A 22846-nucleotide genomic window follows, 5' to 3' on the forward strand; every position below is an offset into this window, starting at 1 on the left:
GCATAAGAATGTCTCACAGTTACAGCCTCTCACTACAGCTACTTTGTTGCTCCTATCTATGGAGCTGCAAATATGTTTTCTAATCCATCTGTGGCCATTGTCTTCTTCCCTCTAGGTTGTATACAGTGGGTAGAAGTGTGCTTACACGCACCCCCACTTCCTACCTCTCCCCTGTAGTGGTGTAAATCCTGCTCAATATGAGTACCCCCATCTCCAGCGGGCTTTCATTTGCCAGGACCCCTAAACCATTTGTATCTGCATATCAAGTATATACTATGCCCTTTCCCTCCTCCTGCCTCCCTTTCCTTTCCTTTTTCTCCCCCCTTGTTTCCCTTCCCCCACCCCCACCCCCGCTTTCCCTCTTCCCCCCCCCCCTTTCCAATCTCCATTATTTACACTTTTTCCCTCCCTGGTTTGTGTTCTTTTCCGTCCCTTTATCCCCCCACCCTGGGCATTTTCACCCGCTTCCTGCCAAGACCAATTTTCAGCACTGTTACACTTTGAATGACAATTGTGCGGCCATGCTCACTGTACCCATATGATCATTTTTTTCCCCACAAATAGGGCTTTCTTTTGGTAGTGTTTGATCACCTCTGCGGTTTTAATTTTTTGCGCTATAAACAAAAAAAAAGACTGACAATTTTGGAAAAAAAAGCACTATTTTTTACTTTTTGCTATAATAAATATCCCATTAAAAAAAAATAATAATAATTTTCTCTTTCGTTCATTTATGGACACAGCTCCAGTAATCTTGACCGTAGGGTTATTATTCCACCTTCAGGAGAGGACTAGGCAAAACGTGTAATAATTGTGAAAAACAGAACTTAGTTCCGCCCAGGGGGCGGTCCTTCTGGTAATAACCCCTCAGCCTGCTTCCTGCAGCTCAGTTTTTTTCTGCCTAGTGAAGAAGGACCTAGGCTCCCTGCGGGACCATCGGTCCTGGGATTCTCGGAATTTTGCCTTTTGCACAAGATTTTAAGATCCTGTGATCTGCTATCAACAGCCAGCTGGGTGACAGGCTGAATAATCTAGATCCTTGTAGTCTCCCCAGCCTGGCCATCGAGCGCGTGCAGACCCTAGCTACGTACTGGGTCTGCCACGACATGCCCCTCTGGCTCCAGGGGCAGCTGGTGAGCGCAACGCTCCGGGGCACACATATGACCGGACTACCGATGTCTTTGTCAGTGTGCTGTGGCCGCAGCCACCCCATACTGCTCAGGAATGAGTCTGTGATGGGATGTCCCCAGCTCGTCCGGATGGTAAGTACAGCCCTTCCTGCCTCGGCAGGATTGAGCAGCTGGAAATTCCCTGGGAGGTCGATTAGGGGGTCCCTCTCCTATCTCTCTTCTCTCCCTGTCCCTATTCCCCCCCGTGGGTGATGCTGCATGGCTGGGCTGCTGAGCGGTGTGTTTACCTGAGCCAGGGGTCCTCCAGGGGGCTCTGACCCTGGATTGGGGGCTGCACTGGTTGTTTGTGTCCCTGGCTGTCTGTGGTCTCTCCACTGGGTGTCTGGAGGCTCTACATATGCTGTCACCATAATGCTGTTTTGCCACCATTATCTCTGTTCATTCACTGTGTACAGTTGCTTGTTGGCCATTTTCTGTGTGTCTCTGACACAGCACCCTCCCCTCATATTGGTTTACATTATACTGCTTGTTGATGTACTGAGCTGCAGCAGGTAGGCTGAGGGGTTATTACCAGAGGGACTGCCCCCTGGACGGAACTGTAAAGTTCTGTTGTTTTTCACATGTATTACATGTTCCGCCTAGTCCTCTCCAGAAGGTGGCGTAATAACCCTACAGTCAAGATTACTGGAGCTGTGTCAGTCAATGTACTTCAGACAAAAGGATTTTACGGTGAGTACAAAAATCCTATTTTTTAACACTGCCTTAACCCTCTTGGGCATGGCGTTCACCCGAGCTTCACTGGAGCCCTCTTCTTCTTCTCCATGATGACATAACGGAGCTGGTGGATTCTAGAGACCTTGCGCTCTTCCACCTTCCGTTTAAGGATGCCCCACAGATGCTCAATAGGGTTTAGGTCTGGAGACATGCTTGGCCAATCCATCATCTTAAGCCTCAGCTTCTTTAGCAAGGCAGTGGTCATCTTGGAGGTGTGTTTGGGGTTGTTATCCTGTTGGAATACTGCCCTGCGATCCAGTCTCCGAAGGGAAGAGACCATGCTCTTCTTCAGTATGTCATAGTACATGTTGCCATTCATGGTTCCCTCAATGAACTGTAGCTCCCCAGTGCTGGCAGCACTCATGCAGCCCCAGACCATGAAACGCCCACCGCTATGCTTGACTATAGGCAAGACACACTTGTTTTATACTCCTCACCTGTTTGCCACCCCACACGCTTGACACCATCTCAACCAAATAAGTTTATCTTTGTCTCATCAGACTACAGGACATGGTTCCCGTAATCCGTGTCCTTAGTCTGCTTGTCTTCAGCAAACTGCGGGCTTTCTTTTGCATCATCTTTAGAAGAGTCTTCCTTCTGGGACGACAGCCATGCAGACTAATTTGATGCAGTGTGCGGCGTGCGGTCTGAGCACTGACAGGCTGACACCCCGCCGCCCCCACCCCTTCAACATCTGCAGCAATTCCGGCAGCACTCGTACGTCTATTTCCCAAAGACAATCTCTGGATATGATACTGAGCATGTGCACTCAAATCCTTTGGTTGACCATGGTGAGGCCTGTTCTGAGTGGATCCTGTCCTGTTAAACTGCTGTATGGTCTTGGCCACGAGGTGCTTTGTTGAACTTCCAGTGACCAGTAAGAGAGTGAGAGCGAAAACACCTGCTCCTCATTCACACCTGAGACCTTGTAACACTGAGACACATGACACCAGGGAGGGAAAATGGCTAATTGGACACAGTTTGGACATTTTCACTTAGGGGTGTACTCATTTTTGTTGCCAGCGGTTTAGACATTAATTACTGTGTGAGTTATTTTGAGGGGACAGAAAATTTATACTGTTATACAATCTGTACGCTCACTACTTTTCATTGTAGCAAAGTGTCCTTTCTTCAGAGCCCATTCACACAGGGGCAACTCCTGATCCGACTTCAGGTCGCCTCAGGTCGGACAACATTTAAAAAGCAATGTAAGTGAATGAGAGCCGTCTTAATGCACACTACTGAAGTCGCTCCGACTTCAGAAAAGGTTCCTGTACTACTTCTATCCGACTTGTAGGCGACCGGTACCCATTGATTTCAATGGAGATCGCCTCCAAGTCGGATCTCCGTCTATACGGAGGCGACTTTGACAGAACTATCAGCTCTCAAGAGGGAACTCCACGGCAAATTTCTGAAAAAAATTTGGCGTGGGTTCCCCCTCCGAGAGCATACCAGGCCCTTAGGTCTGGTATGGATTCCAAGGGGAACCCCCTACGCCGAAAAAACGGCGTGGGGGTCCCCCCCAGATCCACACCAGACCCCTATCCGAGCACGCTACCCGGCCGGCCAGGAAAGGGGGTGGGGACGAGCGGGCGGCCCCCCCTCCTGAGCCGTACCAGGCCGCGTGCCCTCAACATGGGGGGGTGCCTTGGGGGAGGGGGGGCGTGCGGCCCCCCCACCCCAAAGCACCTTGTCCCCATGTCGATGAGGACAAGGGCCTCTTCCCGACAACCCTGGCCGTTGGTTGTCGGGGTCTGCGGGCGGGGGGCTTATCGGAATCCGGGAGCCCCCTTTAATAAGGGGGCCCCCGAATACCGGCCCCCCACCCTATGTGAATGAGTATGGGGTACAATGTACCCCTACCCATTCACCTGTGGAAAAAAAGTACAAAAAAAAAACACAACACAGGGAAAAAATATTTTATTGCACAGCTCCGGGGGTCTTCCGTCTTCGGGGGTCTTCTCGCCGGACTCCTCCGCTATCTTCTTGTAGCTCTTTTGCTAGCGGAGGAGTCCGGCTTTCTTCCTCCCCGCCGCCGGCCTCTTCTCCCGACTTCGGGGGTCTTGTCCCCCTCTTCGGTTCTTCTGCCGGGCCACCGCGCCTTCTTATAGCTCTTTTGCAGGCGGTGGCCCGGTCTTCTGTCGCCGCCGCCTTCCGTTCTTCTTCTTCTTCTTCTTCTCCAGGAGATGTTGCCACGACGCTCTCTCCGGCCACAATGCCAGGGACGCGCTCCGCTGCCACTTATATAGGGACAATGGGGCGGTGTCACATGGGTTGATGTCACATGGGTTGGTCACATGGGTTGATGTCACATGGTAAGGGGGCGGGGTCACCATGTGACATCAACCCATGTGACCAACCCATGTGACATCAACCCATGTGACACCGCCCCATTGTCCCTATATAAGTGGCAGCGGAGCGCGTCCCTGGCATTGTGGCCGGAGAGAGCGTCGTGTCAACATCTCCTGGAGAAGAAGAAGAAGAAGAACGGAAGGCGGCGGCGGCGACAGAAGACCGGGCCACCGCCTGCAAAAGAGCTATAAGAAGGCGCGGTGGCCCGGCAGAAGAACCGAAGAGGGGGACAAGACCCCCGAAGTCGGGAGAAGAGGCCGGCGGCGGGGAGGAAGAAAGCCGGACTCCTCCGCTAGCAAAAGAGCTACAAGAAGATAGCGGAGGAGTCCGGCGGAAGACCCCCGAAGACGGAAGACCCCCGGAGCTGTGCAATAAAATATTTTTTCCCTGTGTTGTGTTTTTTTTTTTTGTACTTTTTTTCCACAGGTGAATGGGTAGGGGTACATTGTACCCCATACTCATTCACATAGGGTGGGGGGCCGGTATCCGGGGGCCCCCTTATTAAAGGGGGCTCCCGGATTCCGATAAGCCCCCCGCCCGCAGACCCCGACAACCAACGGCCAGGGTTGTCGGGAAGAGGCCCTTGTCCTCATCGACATGGGGACAAGGTGCTTTGGGGTGGGGGGGCCGCACGCCCCCCCTCCCCCAAGGCACCCCCCCATGTTGAGGGCACGCGGCCTGGTACGGCTCAGGAGGGGGGGGCCGCCCGCTCGTCCCCACCCCCTTTCCTGGCCGGCCGGGTAGCGTGCTCGGATAGGGGTCTGGTGTGGATCTGGGGGGGACCCCCACGCCGTTTTTTCAGCGTAGGGGGTTCCCCTTGGAATCCATACCAGACCTAAGGGCCTGGTATGCTCTCGGAGGGGGAACCCACGCCAAATTTTTTTCAGAAATTTGCCGTGGAGTTCCCCCTTGAGCTCATTCTCTGCTTGGCCTCTGCAAAAGTCGCCTGGCCTGGGGCGACTTGTAAGTCGTCCCAAGTCGCGCTTGAAGTCATCACAAGTCGTTTTGAAGTCGTCCCAAGTCGCGCTGTGATCTTAACTCAAGTCGTGTCCAAGTTGCCTGACTCAAGTCGCCTACAAGTCGTGTTGCCCCTGTGTGAATGGGCTCTCAGTGATGTCACACACAAAGATATAATAAAATATTTACAAAAATTTGAGGGTATACTCACTTTTGTGAGATACTTTAAATACCACAGCGCTGACGGGCCTGAATGAATATAATAAAGTGCAACTGCTGTGCATAAAAAATTAAGTGCAAAATGAATCCAACAGTACAAAAAATATCAAGTATGTAGCCAGTAAAAACATAAAAACACGTGCAAATAAGCATAAACTTGTTGGAATGTTCCTTTCGCAGGTGCCTTCCATGGGTGCTACTGTGCTATGAAATAATGCAAATTAATATTAAGCATGTGGCCAATGAAAGGTCAAAACGACCTGCAAATAAGCATATAATAGTTCTCAATTGATAAGTTCCTTTCCCAAGTTCCTTACAAAAGTGCTGCTGTGCTAAAAAACATGCAATGGTGCACACTGGATCCACCCCAGTACTTTGTTGCAGGCCAAACAGGTTTAATATTGTGAGCAGTATAATGGAAACGCCAACTCCTGGGTGCAATCCTTCCTGGGGTGTTTTCAGGCACAAACATATGGAGAAGGAGCTGCATAGTGAAGTATGTCTTGTTTAATTCATTAAAATCAATCAGAATTCCAGTCTTAAAATCAATCTTTACAGGGTTCCAAAGTGGAGGGCAAACGGATGAAACATCAATTAGCAGCCCATTGATCAATAGGTTCTCTCACAATCTAACTCTAATCAAACAAACAATAGATGTGATGTCACCGCGGTGCCGCAAGCTGTGCTTTCCCCCCACCAGCAAGGCGTTATCAAAGACGAGACTCACAGCATCGCTGTGATACTTATAGCCAAGTGCGGGCTCCGCCCACTCACATGCCCATGACACTATTTCCCCCTGGGTGTACCCTGCCTTGAATACATCCAAATAGGAAACGTTTCCTCATTTCTTGTCTCAGGCTTCTCACATAACCATACCTCATTTCCCTTGGGTGTACTCGACTTCAAACACACCCATAAAGGGAATGACTGTCTTACATTACCAATATAAAAACCCTGACAGGTCAGTCAATTATCATTAAAGCACATGTGGGAATAAAAATAGAATAACTACAACATTGAATTAATAACCAAAAAACAACCAAAATAGAATAAAAAAAGAACATAAATTGAAATAAAAATAGAAATAAAAATGAAATAAAATGAAATGAAAATAAATAGGAAAATAAGAAATACTAATAATAATGATAGTAAGAATTAAGGAATAATATAAAAATCGAAATAAAATTCAAAACAAAAATAAAATAAAAATGATGAAAAAGAAATGAAAAAAATATGGCTCTGGTATTTATACCCTTTCTGCCAGATTTTTAAATTAATTAAGGCAGCTCCAGCGTCTCTTCTGATTTATTCTTCCCTCTCCGGCTCCGGCTTCTTCTTCTGCCTTTTCGGCTGATACCTTCTGCCCTCAGCCAGTTCTTCTCCTTTCTCCGGGTCTTCTCTGCTTATGTCTTCTCCCTCTGTCTGCTGTCTTCTGCCTCTGCCGGGTCTCCTCTCTGCACTCTCCCTCTGTTCTTCCTCCGATGTTGACTCAACACTCTCTCCCGCTCTAATGCTGGGTGTGCTGTGTGCCACTACTTATATTGGCATTGGGCAGGGTGACTGCGTGACGCCATCTGTAGGCCCACCCCCTTATGATGTCACTGCCTGGGCCACGATGGGGCGGTGATGTCAATAGGGGCGGGGCCTCCGGGTGACGTGACCCGGCTCCATTCCAATATAAGTAGCGGCACACCATGCACTCAGAATTAGAGCGGGAGAGAGAGTTGAGTCAACATCGGAGGAAGAACAGAGAGCTGAGAAGAATTGGCAGAGGCAGAAGACATCAGCGGAGGAGGGAGAAGAACCGGAGAGGGCAGAAGAAATCAGAAGCGACGCCGGAGCTGCCTTTAAACATTACTTTAAGAACCTGTGTACTGCGTTTTTATTTTTTACACTTTTTTTTAGGTGAATGGGTAGGGGTACAATGTACCCCATACTCATTTACATAGGGAGGGGGGCCAGGATCTGGGCCCCCTTTGTTAAAGGGGACTTCCAGATTCTGATAAGCCCCCCCCCCACCCGCAAACCCAGACAACCACTGGCCAGAGTAGTTGGAAAGCGGCTCTTGTTCTCCTCAACATAGGGACAAGGTGCTTTGGGGTGAGTGCGCAGGCCCCCCTACCCTAAAGCATCCACCTTCCCGTGTTGAGGGTATGTGGCCAGGTATGGTTAGCGAAGCTTGTTCCCTCCCTTTTCCTGACCTGCCGGGCTGTGTGCTCGGATAAGGGTCTGGTATGGATTTTGGTGGGACCCCATTCCGTTATTTTAGTGTGGGGTTCCCCTTAAAATCTATGCCAGACCGAAAGGTGTGGTATGGTCTTGGAGGGGGAACCCATGCCATATTTTCTTTTTAAATTTGGCATGGAGTTTCCCCTAAATATTTATACCAGACACAAAGTGCCTGGCATTGTTGGGTTCAAAGTCAGATCCCCCGTTCATTGAAGTTTGATGGATGTCGGGCTTCAAGTCGCAGGGCAAAGTCGGATCCACAGTCGGGTGACTGTCGTGTTATACCAGTGTGAACCCGGCCTTATAATGCTTGCTACAATCTGAGCAGGTGTGAGGTGGGAATAGTTATAGCTTCTAGGGGCTGGTTTTTGGTTTCTGTGTCCATTTCACTAGGCAATTGTAACAGATTGATTGTTTATTAAAATTTCTTTGGAAAAAAAAAAAAGTTTTACAGGTTTACAGTAATCGGAGGGATAGAGTACAGTAAATAGTCAGCAAAGAAACTGAGAAAAGAAAGGAGTGGTTGGTTAACATCTTGACAGTCCTGACACATGAGGTGAATTGAACTATCGTAGTCAGTTATGTCTGTATCCCTGTGTCGGTAGTTTGGCCGTTATGGATGTGGTTATGAGGTGTTCAATGTAACCCCGTATTGGAAGGTTATGGTGATGTTATTTTATTGTGTGTTGGGCTTGGAGCCAAGGAGAGATTTATACCGAAGGCAACTGGCCCTGTCCACAGTCACCGCTAAAGGGATCTGACTGTGACTGGGTGGGGGCTGTACGCATGTGTATATGTGAAGTGAGTAAGCTCAGAATACTGCATTGTTTAGATTAGCCCGATTTATAAGTGAGTGGGGCCCAGGTGTAAAAAGCCTGGGAGAGGTATGCGGTGCAGAGCTCTAAAAACCAGGTAGGTATGTATAACTAGCTGTGGAGGCCGATAAAATTGTTGGTCAGATGTCTGGTAAAAATAGTCTGTCAACAGTAAATTGGGGGGGGGGGGGGGTCAGAGGATGGGGTGGGGGGTTGGAGATCCATGGTGGGTCTAGAGATGGATATCTCTGTGTTGTGGAGGGTGAATCATTATTATTATTATTATTATTAGCCTCTCTGGATTCTCTGAAGCATGTCCAGCATGTCCATGTTTCCCTGTATTTAGTCACGTTGTCTCTGGCTTGGTGTATGAGGTTTTCCATCTCTGCTGTTCTATCAACCTGTTGGAACCATTCAGTAACCGTAGGGAGTGAAGTACCCCTCCAGTGGACCGGGATAAATTGATTGGCCGCATTAGGTGTAGAACCAGGGATTTTTTTTGTATGTTGACAGAGGAATGGAAGTGTAGTGAAGTAGACATTGTGCAGGCGTAAAGTCTGGGGTGTATGTAGTGATTTGGGTAATTGGGCAGTGGATTTCTATCCAAAATGGTTTTATGAGCGAACATTCCCACCATATGTGTAATAGGGAGCCTTGTGCCTAATTGCATCTCCAGCGTAGTGGGGAAGACTGGGATGAAATTTGTGGATCTTATCGGGTGTCCTGTACCACCTGGTTAATACCTTGTACAGTGGGGCAAAAAAGTATTTAGTCACCAACAGAGAGGCCTGTAATTGTCATCATAGGTATACCTCAACTATGAGAGACAAAATGTGGAAACAAATCCAGACAATCGCATTGTCTGATTTTTTTTTTTTTTTTTTTTTTAAAGAATTTATTAGCAAATTATGGTGGAAAATAAGTATTTTTTTCAATATCAAAAGTTCAACTCAATACTTTGTTATATATCCTTTGTTGGCAATGACAGAGGTCAAATGTTTTCTGTAAGTCTTCACAAGGTTGTCACACACTGTTGCTGGTATGTTGGCCCATTCCTCCATGCAGATCTCCTCTAGAGCAGTGATGTTTTGGGGCTGTCGCTGGGCAACATGGACTTTCAACTCACTCCAAAGGTTTTCTATGGGGTTGAGATCTGGAGACTGGCTAGGCCACTCCAGGACCTTAAAATTTTCTATAATGCCACTCCTTCGTTGCCTGGGCAGTGTGTTTAGGATCATTTTCATGCTGAAAGACCCAGCCATGTTTCATTTTCAATGCCTTTGCTGATGGGAGGAGGTTTGCGCTCAAAATCTCATGATACATGGCCCCATAAATTCTTTCATGTACACGGAGCAGTCGTCCTGTTCCCTTTGCAGAAAAACAGCCCCAAAGCATGATGTTGCCATCCCACATGCTTCACAGTAGGTATGGTGTTCTTTGGTTGCAACTCAGCATTCTCTCTCCTCCAAACAGGACGAGTTGTGTTTCAACCAAACAGTTCTACTTTGGTTTCTTCTGACCATATGACATTCTCCCAATCCTCTTCTGGATCATCCAAATGCTCTCTAGCAAACCTCAGATGGGCCCGGACAAGTACTGGCTTAAGCAGGGGGATTCATCTGGCACCACAGGATCTGAGTCCCTGGCGTTGTAGTGTGTTACTGATAGTAGCCTTTGTTACGTTGGTCCCAGCTCTCTGCAGGTCATTCACTAGGTCTCCCCTTGCGGTTCTAGGATTTGTGATAATTTTGACCCCCACAGGGTGAGAACTTGCATGGAGCCCCAGATTGAGGGAGATTATCAGTGGTCTTGTATGTCTTCCATTTTCTAATTATTGCTCCCACAGTTGATTTCTTCACACCAAGCTATTTGCCTATTGCAGATTTAGTCTTCCCAACCTGGTGCAGGTCTACAATTTTTGTTTCTCGTGTCCTTCGACAGCTATTTGGTCTTCACCATAGTGGAGTTTGGAGTGTGACTGTTTGAGGTTGTGAACAGGTGTCTTTTATACTGATAACAAGTTCAAACAGGTGCCATTAATACAGGTAATGAGTGGAGGACAGCGTGTGCGTGTTATACGCCAATACAAAAATTTAATTTTTTTCCCTGAAACTTCCCTCTTAAAATGAATGTGCGTGTTATACACCTGTGCGTGTTATATGCCGATAAATACGGTATTTTCCACCATAATTTACAAATAAATTCTTTCAAAAATCAGACAATGTGATTGTCTGGATTTTTTTCCACATTTTGTCTCTCATAGTTCAGGTATACCTATGATGACAATTACAGGCCTCCCTCCTTTTTAAGTGGGAGATCTTGCACAATTAGTGGCTGACTAAATACTTTTTTGTCCCACTGTATCTGCTTTCTTGGGTAGAAACATTGATGGAACCTTTGTGGATCTGACTGTATATGCGTTCCCACTCCTCATTGGATAGATCTATATAGAGATCTGATTCCCATTGTGGGACAATTTTTGTCTTCTTTGATGTTGTGGTTCGAGAAGAGGAGCGCATACATAGTTGAGATTAGGTGTCTTTGGGGTTCTTCACTGTTACACAGTAGCTCGGATGGTGCGCATCCCCGATGCCACGTTGTTGGGTTTGGTATTTTGGAAGAAGTGTCGGAGTTGTAGGAATTTAAAGAAGGGGATGTTATTGTCAGGTCACCTTGAGGCGAGGTGACAGATGCACACCGAAGGGATCAGGAGTGCACCGAAGGTTGTGGACCCTAAGGCTGACTGCTGCGGACGGGAGACAGATCCCACCGAGGTAAGAGCATAAGATTCCCTGGGGCGCGGAGTCTAAGAGCCAGCAGGTGTTCACCAGAGCCTCTAGTGGTGAGGATGGACTTGGCTGCAACTGGCTCCAGGTCGCGACCCCCAGGGTCCCCCAGCTCGCACCCAAAGTAGGCAACAGGAGGACAGGGATAATGAGGGATAAAGCCAAGGTCGGGCCACAAGCAGACATGAATAGTCAGGGACACGCCAATAGGTCAGGATCACAGGCAAACAGGGATAGTCAAGGACACGCCAAAGGCGGTAATGGAACAACAGAAGAGCACACGGCAGGTAACAGGAAGCTAAACACACAAAGGAATACACAATAGTTGATCAGTAGGGTTGGCCTGCAGTGCACAGGTTAATATAGACTTCTCTGATAGGAGCTAGGGTGGAGTCATGCCAGAGGATGGATTACAAAAGCAGTCAGGTGAGGGTCGGCTGGTCTCTAGAGATGAACACATGGAAACAGGTAAGCAGACAAACTCTATTGCATAACCATGACAGTTATAGTCTGGGAATTTAGAAGATATTGTTTGGTAGGATTGAGGTTGTTCTTGAATAATTCCTGAGCTTTTACATGGGGTCTGTGTGGTACGCCGGTTGGGTTGTGTAGGGACAGGCCCGGTGGAAAATCTGGGTTATTGTCTAGAGGGGTCATGGGTCCTGGTGAAGGCTTTAAATTCAGTTTTTGTCAGGCAGCTCTGAAGTGCAGCAGGGTGGCATTAATTAGTGGGTGTGACGCAAATTTTTTAGGGATATGGATGTTGTTAATCCAAGGCAAATGGGATAGTGGGATCTGAGCAAAGGAACTCTCAAGCTGAATCCAGTCCAGGTGACATGCCCACTGATATTTTTGTATATCTGGAAGGCCTAGTCCCCCTTGCAGTTTGGGGGAGAGTCAATCTTCCCCAGCTTAGTCTGGGTGTTCTAGGGGTCCAAATGAGGTTTCTGCACATTTTTTTGTAAGATTAGAAGGAGGAGTGGAGTTTGATGGGGATTGCTTGAAAGAGATAGAGAAGTCTTGGACCTGGATGGCTTGGAGAACAGGTTGAAAGTTTAGTGCATGGAGGTCATTTAGCCTGGTAGGGATTTTGATCCTCAAGTGATAGCCTGGGGTTCCCAGCAAAAGGGGAAATTGCTTTTACTGTCCATTGTGTAACAAGTGCAGTCGGGAGGGTGATGTTCAGAGCTTTAGACTTTGCCAAAATTAATTTGCAGATTAGAGAGTGTCTTGAAAAGCGCAAAGTCTTTGAGGAGGTTGGGGATGGTGTTTATCCACTTAAGGACCAGGCCTCTTTTTCAGACTTGGCGTTTACATGTTTAAAACAGTTTTTTTTGCTAGAAAATTACTTAGAACCCCCAAACATTTTATATTGTTTTTTTTCTAACACCCTAGAGAATAAAATGGCGGTCATTGAAATACTTTTTTTCACACCGTATTTGCGCAGCGGTCTTACAAGCGCACTTTTTTTGGAAAAAAAACACTTTTTTGAATAAAAAAATAAGACAACAGTAAAATTAGCCCATTTTTTTTTATATTGTGAAAGAAAATGGTATGCCGAGTAAATTGATACCCAACATGTCACGCTTCAAAATTGCACCCGCTCGTGGAATGGCGTCAAACTTTTAGCCTCAAAAATCTCCATAAGTGACATTTAAAAAATTCTACAGGTTGCATTTTTTGCGTTACAGAGGAGGTCTAGTGCTAGAATTATTGCTCTCGCTCTACCGATCGCGGCAATACCTCACATGTGTGGTTTGACCACCGTTTTCATATGCGGGCGCTACTCACGTATGCGCTCGCTTCTGTGCGCAAGCTCGTCGTGACGGGGTGTTTTTAAAAAAACTTTTTTTTTTCTTATTTATTTTAATTGATTTTATTTATTTTTACACTGTTTTAAAAAAAAAAAAATGGATCACTTGTAAACATCCCTTGTAATAGAAAAAAGCATGACAAATCCTCTTAAATATGAGATCTGGGGTCAAAAAGTCCTCAGATCTCATATTTGGGCTAAAATGCAAAAAAAAAAAAAAAAAAGAAAAATATGCCTTTAAGAGGTATGGGCGGAAGTGACGTTTTGACGTCGCTTCTGCCCTCCTATGGTATAGAGACGAGTGGGGGCCATCTTAGCCTTACTTGTCTCTATCCCCAGCTTTGAAGAGGACCCGATCGCCTCCGCCGCTACCGACGGCTCCGGTAAGCGGCGGAAGGTGCGGGAGGGCGGCTGGAGGGGGGTGGCACCTCTCCCGCCGCCGATAGCGGTGATCTCGCGGCAAATCCGCCGCGGAGACCACCATTATCGTACAGCCGACCGCCGCCTGAAGAGATGGATATCTCGGTTGTGGCAGCAGCTGCTGCCGTTGCCGAGATATCCCTCTTCAAAAATAGGACGTACATCGTCATGCGGCGGTCGGCAAGTGGTTAAAGGGTCCGTCAAAAAGAGTAGAATATCGTCCGCGTAGGCCGCTATTTTATATCTTTTATCGTTGATATCAATGCCTTTGATGTCAGAGTTATCTCTCAGTTTGCGGAGTAAAGGTTCCATGGTGAGTATGAAAATTAAGGGGGATAGGGGGACATCCCTGGCGAGTGCCATTTGAAATGGAGAAGGTGTTCGACAGATGGCCGTAAACTCTGATTTTAGCTGTAGGAGTAAAGAGCTAGGATCATCTGAAGTAGTCCCATCGCGCGTAGTGTCGCCTCCATATAGTCCCAGTCCACTCTGTTGAATGCCTTCTCCGCATCTAGTGATAAGAAGAAGCCCTGAGTGGATGTATTTGATATGGTGATGGATAGAGGGCGCTAGTGTGTAAAGTGATAATACTAGCAATAGTGGATAATACTATAAAAGTGCTAGTGATTGTACATATCGAAAATATGTATATAAATTAGTAAACAATGAAAAATAAATCCTAAATACAGTGCCTTGCGAAAGTATTCGGCCCCCTTGAACTTTTCAACCTTTTGCCACATTTCAGGCTTCAAACATAAAGATATAAAATTTTTACTTTTTGTGAAGAATCACCAACAAGTGGGACACAATTGTGAAGTGGAATGAAATCTATTGGATTTTTGAAACTTTTTTTACTAATAAAAAAATGAAAAGGGGGGCGTGCAAAAATATTCGGCCCCCTTGCGTTAATACTTTGTAGAGCCACCTTTTGCTGCGATTACAGCTGCAAGTCGCTTGGGGTATGGCTCTATCAGTTTTGCACATCGAGAGACTGAAATTCTTGACCATTCTTCCTTGCAAAACAGCTCGAGTTCAGTGAGGTTGGATGGAGAGCGTTTGTGAACAGCAGTTTTCAGCTCTTTCCACAGATTCTCGGTTGGATTCAGGTCTGGACTTTGACTTGGCCATTCTAACACCTGGATACGTTTATTTGTGAACCATTCCTTTGTAGATTTTGCTGTATGTTTGGGATCATTGTCTTGTTGGAAGATAAATCTCCGTCCCAGTTTCAGGTCTTTTGCAGACTCCAACAGGTTTTCATCCAGAATGGTCCTGTATTTGGCTGCATCCATCTTCCCCTCAATTTTAACCATCTTCCCTGTCCCTGCTGAAGAAAAGCAGGCCCAAACCATGATGCTGCCAACACCATGTTTGACAGTGGGGATGGTGTGTTGAGGGTGATGAGCTGTGTTGCTTTTACGCCAAACATATCGTTTTGGATTGTGGGCAAAAAGTTCGATTTTGGTTTCATCTGACCAGAGCACCTTCTTCCACAAGTTTGGTGTGTCTCCCAGGTGGCTTGTGGCAAACTTTAGACGAGACTTTTTATAGATATCTTTGAGAAATGGCTTTCTTCTTGCCACTCTTCCATAAAAGCCAGATTTGTGCAGTGTACGACTGATTGTTGTCCTACGGACAGACTCTCCCTCCTCAGCTGTAGTTCTCTGCAGTATAACCAGAGTGATCATGGGCCTCTTGGCTGCATCTCTGATCAGTCTTCTCCTTGTCTGAGCTAAAAGCTTAGAGGGACGGCCAGGTCTTGGTAGATTTGCAGTGGTCTGATACTCCTTCCATTTCAAAATGATCGCTTGCACAGTGCTCCTTGGGATGTTTAAAGCTTGGGAAATCTTTTTGTATCCAAATCCGGCTTTAAACTTCTCCACAACAGTATTACGGACCTGCCTGGTGTGTTCCTTGGTCTTCATGATGCTCTCTGCGCTTTCAACAGAACCCTGAGACTATCACAGAGCAGGTGCATTTATACAGAGACTTGATTACACACAGGTGGATTCTATTTATCACCATCAGTCATTTAGGACAACATTGGATCATTCAGAGATCCTCGCTGAACTTCTGGAGTGGGTTTGCTGCACTGAAAGTAAAGGGGCCAAATAATTTTGCACGCACCACTTTTCAGTTTTTTATTTGCTAAAAAAGTTTAAAATATCCAATAGATTTCGTTCCACTTCACAATTGTGTCCCACTTGTTGGTGATTCTTCACAAAAAATAAAAATTTTATATCTTTATGTTTGAAGCCTGAAATGTGGCAAAAGGTTGAAAAGTTCAAGGGGGCTGAATACTTTCGCAAGACACTGTATATATGTATATATAATATATATTTATTATTATTCAGGTTTTATATAGCGCCAACAGTTTGCGCAGCGCTTTACAACATGAGGGCATTACATTACATTACAGCTACATTACAATTTGGTACAAGTGGAATCAGAGGGCCCTGCTCGTTATGATCCCAACACGTGAAACTCCAAAAAAAGTGCTACTTAGAGATACAACAAAATGTGCAACAATGGTGATAGTTCACACTAGTGCGGAAAAAGTCCCAATAATGTTAACCACAAAAAATGTGGACACTGAAATTTTCTATGTGGATAGTAGAAATTCATTCACAATGAAGTGAAAGACTTCACCCCACAGTGCTAGGTAAAAGATTAAAAAGAAAGTCATAGTGGCTACAGGATTGTGCCTGTTCACATATGCAGATACGAAAAACAACTCCTCCCATCCCTGAAGATGCTGATTCTGCCTCACTTCCGGTATCTCTGGCTTTTTGCGATCGTCTGGTGGAACGCACGCTGGTGGTTCACGGCCAATATATTTAGTACCATTACTGACAAGCGAGCAGCCTCAGTGCCGGGTGGGCACCTACAAATGTAAGGGGCCATTTGGCCGTTTTAGCTTGTTTTTAAACCTATATTATTAAACTGTATTATGCTATGGAAGCATCTATTGTCTTTTTATATCCCATTCCTAACCATCTGGGGAGGAGTTGTTTTTCTAATCTGCATATGTGAACAGGCACAATCCTATACAAGCCATTATGACTTTCTTTTTAATTAAATAAGTCATTGGCATCTGGTAAGCAGTTCTTTTACCTAGCACTGTGGGGTGACGTCTTTCTCTTTATGGTGAAGGAATTTCTACTATCCACGTAGAAGATTTTACATGTATTCAGAAGACTTTAGTGTCCACATTTTTTGTGGTTAACGTTATTGGGACTTTTTCCGCAGTAGTGTGAACTATCACCGTTGTTGCACATTTTGTTGTATCTCTAAGTAGCACTTTTTTTGGAGTTTCACGTGTTGGGATCATATATATAAGATTTATTTAGCATGTTTCATTGTTTACTAATTTATATATACATTTTTTCAATATGTACAATCGCTAGCACTTTTATAGTATTATCCATTATTGCTAGTATTATCACTTTACACACCAGCACCCTCCATGCATCACTATTTCATATTGACCACATTGTGCAATCAGAGGAGCAGCTCAATTATTATTTGCGATTTATTTGTTATTTAATGAGTTTTGGCACGGAGTTCTTATACACATTTCACATTTGATGTATTTGATAGCCAATGGTGAATAGTTAGAGCTTTAGTGGTGTTATGTCTGGCCTCCCTACCAGGGACAAAACCAACTTGGTCCAGAGAGATTAATCTCTGGAGCAGAAGAAGAATGTGGTTTACTAGAGCTTTGTCATAAAGTTTCACGTCTACGTTAAGAAGCGATATGGGGCAATAGTTTGATACCAACGTGGCGTCTCTGCCCTGTTTTGGAATTAGGGTAATGTGGGCCTTTAGTATATCTCTGTGGGCGATGTTAGAGGGTGAGAGGTTGTTGAAAGCCTTAACCAGCTGGGGGATGAGGGGCGTCGGGGAAAGACTTATAGCTCACAGTCAGGCCATCCAGGCCTGGGCTTTTGCCTGTCTTAATTGTTTCAATGCTGTCAGGGTCTCTTCTACAGAGAGTGGGAGGTCTAGGCCTGTCGATTCTTCAATAGGGGGAGGAGTTGGGCTGTATTGTTGTAGGAAGTCCTTAATTGCTGCCGTCCAGTCATTGGGGGTGGTTGTCGTTTGTGAGATGGGGAGATTGTACAATTTGGAGAAGTACTGTACAAATTGATCTGCAATGTCTTTTGATGTCGCCAAGGTGTTGCCAGAGGGGTCTTTTATCATGTGGATAGTGTGGGCCGCTTTTTTGACCTGTAGGGCTCTTGCTAACAGCTTCCCAGATTTGTTGCCAAATTCATAAAATCATTTTTGGGTAAGGGCATATTTACGGTTTAGCATTTTGTTTAATTCTCCCAGGAGTTCTTCCCTGGTTTGTATCAGTTCAGTCAAGGAGTTAGCGGCCAAAGAATATTTGTGCGTTTGTTCCAATTTGTGGATACGTTTAGTGAGTTCATCAATTCGCACCTTCCTGAGTTTACTGCTTTTGGTGGCCAAAGAGATGAATTCACCCCTAATTACACACTTGTTCTCAGCCCAAATTGTTGCCGGGGAGGAGTCTGCCGCTAAGTTTTCCGTAAAGTAATGGGAAAGGCTCTTAATCATTCCAGATCCGTTAAGAGGGAAGTGTCAAGGCGCCAGTTATTAGATCTGACGTGTCATAGGGAGAGTTAGTGTCATGGTGATGGGGTTGTGGTCTGAAAGTATCATGGGTTCAATAGAGGCTTTAGCAAGAAAGGTTAGGTCATTTTTGGAGAGGAAGAGGTGATCAAGTCTGGAGTACTTGTTATGTGGTGGGGAAAAAAAGGTGAAGTCTTTATCGTTAGGATGCAGTGTGTGCACCAAGTGTCATGTAGCGTTAGGTTGCTGAATTGTGATTTTATTGCTCGGAGGAGTCTGTAATTTAGGGATGACAGGCAATTAGATGTGTCAATGGAGGGGATTAGGGCTACATTAAAGTCACCACCGACGATTAGAGTGCTTGATTGGAATGTTAGATGTTGCCGGAATGTTTTGTGGAAGAAGTTAACTTGAGTGTTTGGGGCATAAACATTTACAATCGTGATGGGCCTATGATAAAATGCGCCTTTGAAAAATAAGAACCTATCCTGTGGGTCCCTTTGGACTTCTGATATTTGGATTGGGCAATGTTTGACTATTAGAACAGATACTCCCTTAGATTTGGTGTCTTTATTTGACGCATGATAGACCGCTGAAAAGTGTTTGTTGTGCAATTTGGATATAATATCTGTTCTAAAATGGGTTTCCTGAATAAGAGCTATGTGCGCTTTAGTTTTCTGGAGAGAGTAAAGTAATTGTGTTCTCTTTTCACGGGTGTTGAGTCCACGGTTGTTTACAGAGCAAATCTTGAGTTGTGTGTGGGGTTGAGTCGCGCTGTGAAGCGTGGTGTGTGGACCAATGTTCTCCGCCATGAGGGGAGGGGTGTGGGGGGGTGTATAGGGGGTAGTCAGGGAGAGAAAATAAAAACAAGGGGGGAGTCCTGTTGTATTGGTTGTAGATTTGAGTCGGGTGTAGTAAAACTACAGGAGTACCAATGAGGCGAAGGGGAATCTGTCTGCCTGCCTCATTATCTAGTAGAATCGGTAATTTACAGAGCAAAAGCGGTGTGCGCACCCTAAATCGGGGTGCACACACTGTTTCACTGCTGTGTGGTGGTTGGCTAGTTCCTAGCAAGGGAAAGTGTCTGTAGATCTCGGGTATCCCACCGTCACATGTCATGGGATAGCTATGGAGGAGGATAGAGATAGTTCCCTATGGGAGTGTGTGGGATTGGCACTGCTCCTTTAAGTTGGAGTGTAGAATTAGAGGGACACAGGTGGGAGGAGGAGTGACCTATGTCAATGTTATATGAGCGCTTACTGTAATTGCATACCCCTGTCTTGCTGGGGTAGGGGAATAACCTCAGGAGTTGCCACTGAGCATCCAGAAAGTCTTCAGCGGAAAGTCCAGGGTGTGGGCTGTATGGTGATATCAGAGCAAGAACCTAGTAACCCATAAACTTAAAACTTGGATGCCAAAAACCTACGTTTTTTTGACCTAACAGTCAAACAGCTTCATGAAACTACAATAACTTTAAACTATTAAGATGACAAAAGAGAAGTACCTGGTCACAATACCTTAACAAAAAGTTTATGCAGCCCACAGTTTGTGCCAAATAGGCTAAATACCTGTTTCCTGACTATATAGCATATACCACATTAGCAGGTTAGGTATTCACGCTATGTAGTTAGATCATTCTCCCACAAAGTGTCAGAGGTTAGGGGCAACCAAGAGAAGCTGCGGAAGGAGCCGATGATCTCAGTCAGGTAAGCCTAGTGACAGTAAGAAGAAGGCTGGTAGGGTTGGCATTATAGTAAAGCTTCCATTGGTAAATTGGGTGTGAGGGTTGCCAGTTCTACCCGCTATCTGATGTCACTATTACAGTTGCTGGGAGAATGAAGATTCGTAATTAGCATAGTCGTTGGGGTACCTTAGGATAGAGGGCCGATGAGTCTCGCTTCCGTCCATGCAGGTGTTGTCAAGGTTGCGCTCTGGGTAGAAACATCCCTTCCCCTGTCCATATTCGTGGCGATGTGGGAGAGATGGTCCTTGCGCTGTGTTGTTTCCTGGAGAGTGCAAAGCCTGAGGTAGGGTGCGCTCAGTTCTTCCTGCATAGGACCGGTGGCAGGCCGCAGGGTCTTGTGGAAATTGTAGTTTCGGCCGTTCACTGCAGGATCTCAGTGGTTTTTGTCCGTGTATGTGGGCGGCCGTAACGTGGAGAAAAATTAGTGAGGAGTGAAGGCAAGCATAGTTAAGAGTACTATGGTCCGCAATACCAAAACAGAGTGTTGTTAAGAAGACAAAGTCAATTAAAACAGTCAATAGGAACTTGTAGAACCAGTCATTCAGGGGGTCCCGATTTGGCGCTAGCGGCCACGTCGGGCCCTCCTTGTTCTCGGCAAGTCGGTTGGGCTTGCATCATGGCAGGAACTGTGTGTGCCTGGGTGGCTCAGTGTTCCTGAGGGGGATCGGCGTCTGCGGTACCGGGTGTTTTGTGCATCCATGGGCTCCTCCGGTTGCGGATCTTTCCTGGTCACTGTACGACGGAATTGTGAGTACCAGTTAGGAAAATCAATCAGCGGGATGCCTAGGGTGTTGCAGGTGTTGTCTTCAGGTACCTTCAGCAATGCGGTACGGCCCTGTGCGGTAGCAGAAAGACAGAAGGGGAACGTCCATCTGTAAGGTATTCCCTGAGTGAGTAGTATTTCTAGCAGAGGTTTCAGGTCTCAACAGTGTTGCAGGGTGATGCTGGAGAGATCCTGAAAGATCTGGATGTGTACTCCTGCATGGAGTACCTGTGTTCTACTTCTGGCCTGCATCAGTATGTCTTCTTTAACTTTATAGTCTACTATGCAGCAGATGATATCTCTGGGGGGATTGGTATCCCTACCTTTAGGTCTAAGGGCTCTGTGGATCCGTTCCATAGCAATTTGCGTCTCTGATGTTCTGTTAAGGATGTCATTGAACAGGCACACAACAGTGGAGGAGAGCTGATCGGATTCAAAGGATTCAGGCATGCCACGGATTCTGAGGTTGTGGCGTCTCCCCCTGTTGTCCAAGTCCTCCATATGCCTCTGCAGCTCCCCGAGTTGAAGGCTGTGAGTGTCTACCCACTAAGTGGCTCTGCGGAAGACCGTGTCATGCTGCTTTGTGACAGTCTCCACTACCTGAACCCTGTCAGCCAGAGTGTGTATGTCCAGCCGGAGCTCTGAAATGGCGGCTGACGGGGTGTCGGGAGGGTGCCTGTATTGCCCCTCTGTGATCTGAACATCTCCGGGATGTTCTGGCTGATTCCCCCGCTCTGTTCGTGGGGGGAGCGGGACCGAAATGCTGACGAGGTACCGGAGGCTGTCCCCATGCTGTGTGGTCGGTGTGGGGTGAGTGAGGCTCGACTGTACCTCCGTAGCTCGGCAGTAGGTAACTGTGGCGGTTCCTTTGATTGCTTGTTATCCATAAATGTGTGTCCTCAATGGACCCAAAACAAAAATTTTATAGCAAGTAAAAATCCTATTTATTATAGTTATCACGTTTTCTTGTAGATCAGAAGCTTGTTTAGACATCCAAATAAATTTTATGTCGTTATTACAGCATTATGTCCTCACATTGTCAGCACTGTAGACTATGTATAAAGCAGTAAAAACAATAATTTTAAGTCTGCACCTTTATTTTCCAGCAAGCTTTTAGGAGGAGGAATTGAAAGTATGGCAATAACAGAGACCTTTGGAGGTAATTCTTCAAAATTTAACTGTATATAAGAACTAACACTGGACTGGAAATATCTGCTGTCTTAGAATTAATTGCATGGGCGGAGGGACCTGTAATGATTAGTGGTGCACCGAATAGAAAATTCCAGTACCAAAACTGAAAATTCAGGATGTACTTGACTGAAACTGAAACCAAAACTAATATTTTTTAAAAAATATATATATATTTTTATAAATAATTGTATTATATTCGACTTTTTAATTAATATCATGAATATAAATTATTATGGATTTATTTTCAGCCATTATCAACACCTTTTGATGTGGTGTTAAAAATCCTGCTTGCTGCATTTTTGGTGCATATTTGGTCATGAAAAAAAAAAAGAACAAACCCAAAAATGCACCTCCCCAATGAAATGCATTGAAAACGCAGCAAGAATGCATAAAAAATACACCTGTGTTGTATTTTTGATGCATTTTTTGAGTCACATCTATGAAAAACACACCATAAACGCGACAAAATTGTGGGCGTTTTCAGGAACCATTGTCACCTTTTTCTCTTTTAGCCAAACGCTGAAAACCCTATTTTCCACCGACAATTTTTGGTGGCCGAATTTTCGGTGCATCACTAGTAATGATGCTTGCGTAAGGCTAGGAATGGTGCACTTTTTTTATTTTACACCTTTCTTCTGTGAAGATTATAGATTAAGGACCTGCTTGCTCATTCAAACCACAGCACGCATGATATTGTGTGCATAAAATTTTTGTGTTGGTGTGCAGTGTAACACATAATGTGCTGCAATGCATTGCATTTTTTTCCCTCAAAAAATATCAATAAAATAAAAAAATGCAATGCATTGCATTTTTTTCCATCAAATATTATTTTATGGGGCATTGCATGTGTATCTGTGTGTCTTCCACTACTGTAAGAATGTTCCTTGTGTTAAATTGACAGTGCTGTCTACACAGTAGAGTCTGACTGGCTAACACTGCTGCCCCTTTTCGCTAAATTAATTACAGAAAGCTGATAACAATTCAGGTACTTTTACCAACTGAAAAGTATTAATACTTTTAAATGAATGTATTATTCCATCATTGGGTGCTTTTGATTCTG

General features: G+C 45.6%; 1 protein-coding gene across 2 annotated transcripts in view; it reads left to right on the plus strand.

Moving 5' to 3' along the window:
- The window catches only part of DMC1 (DNA meiotic recombinase 1), a 791183-nt gene that overhangs the window by 341800 nt on the left and 426537 nt on the right, over positions 1 to 22846 (plus strand). For both annotated transcript variants that reach the window (XM_077450999.1, XM_077450998.1), the window contains exon 6: positions 21702 to 21754. In XM_077450999.1, coding sequence (XP_077307125.1) covers positions 21702 to 21754 — 53 coding nt within the window. The remainder of the gene's footprint in view (positions 1 to 21701; positions 21755 to 22846) is intronic.

This window comes from Lithobates pipiens, unplaced genomic scaffold (genome assembly GCF_037356315.1).
Source record: "Lithobates pipiens isolate NorthernLeopardFrog02 unplaced genomic scaffold, aLitPip1_a1.2 Scaffold_23, whole genome shotgun sequence".
NCBI lineage: Eukaryota > Metazoa > Chordata > Amphibia > Anura > Ranidae > Lithobates > Lithobates pipiens.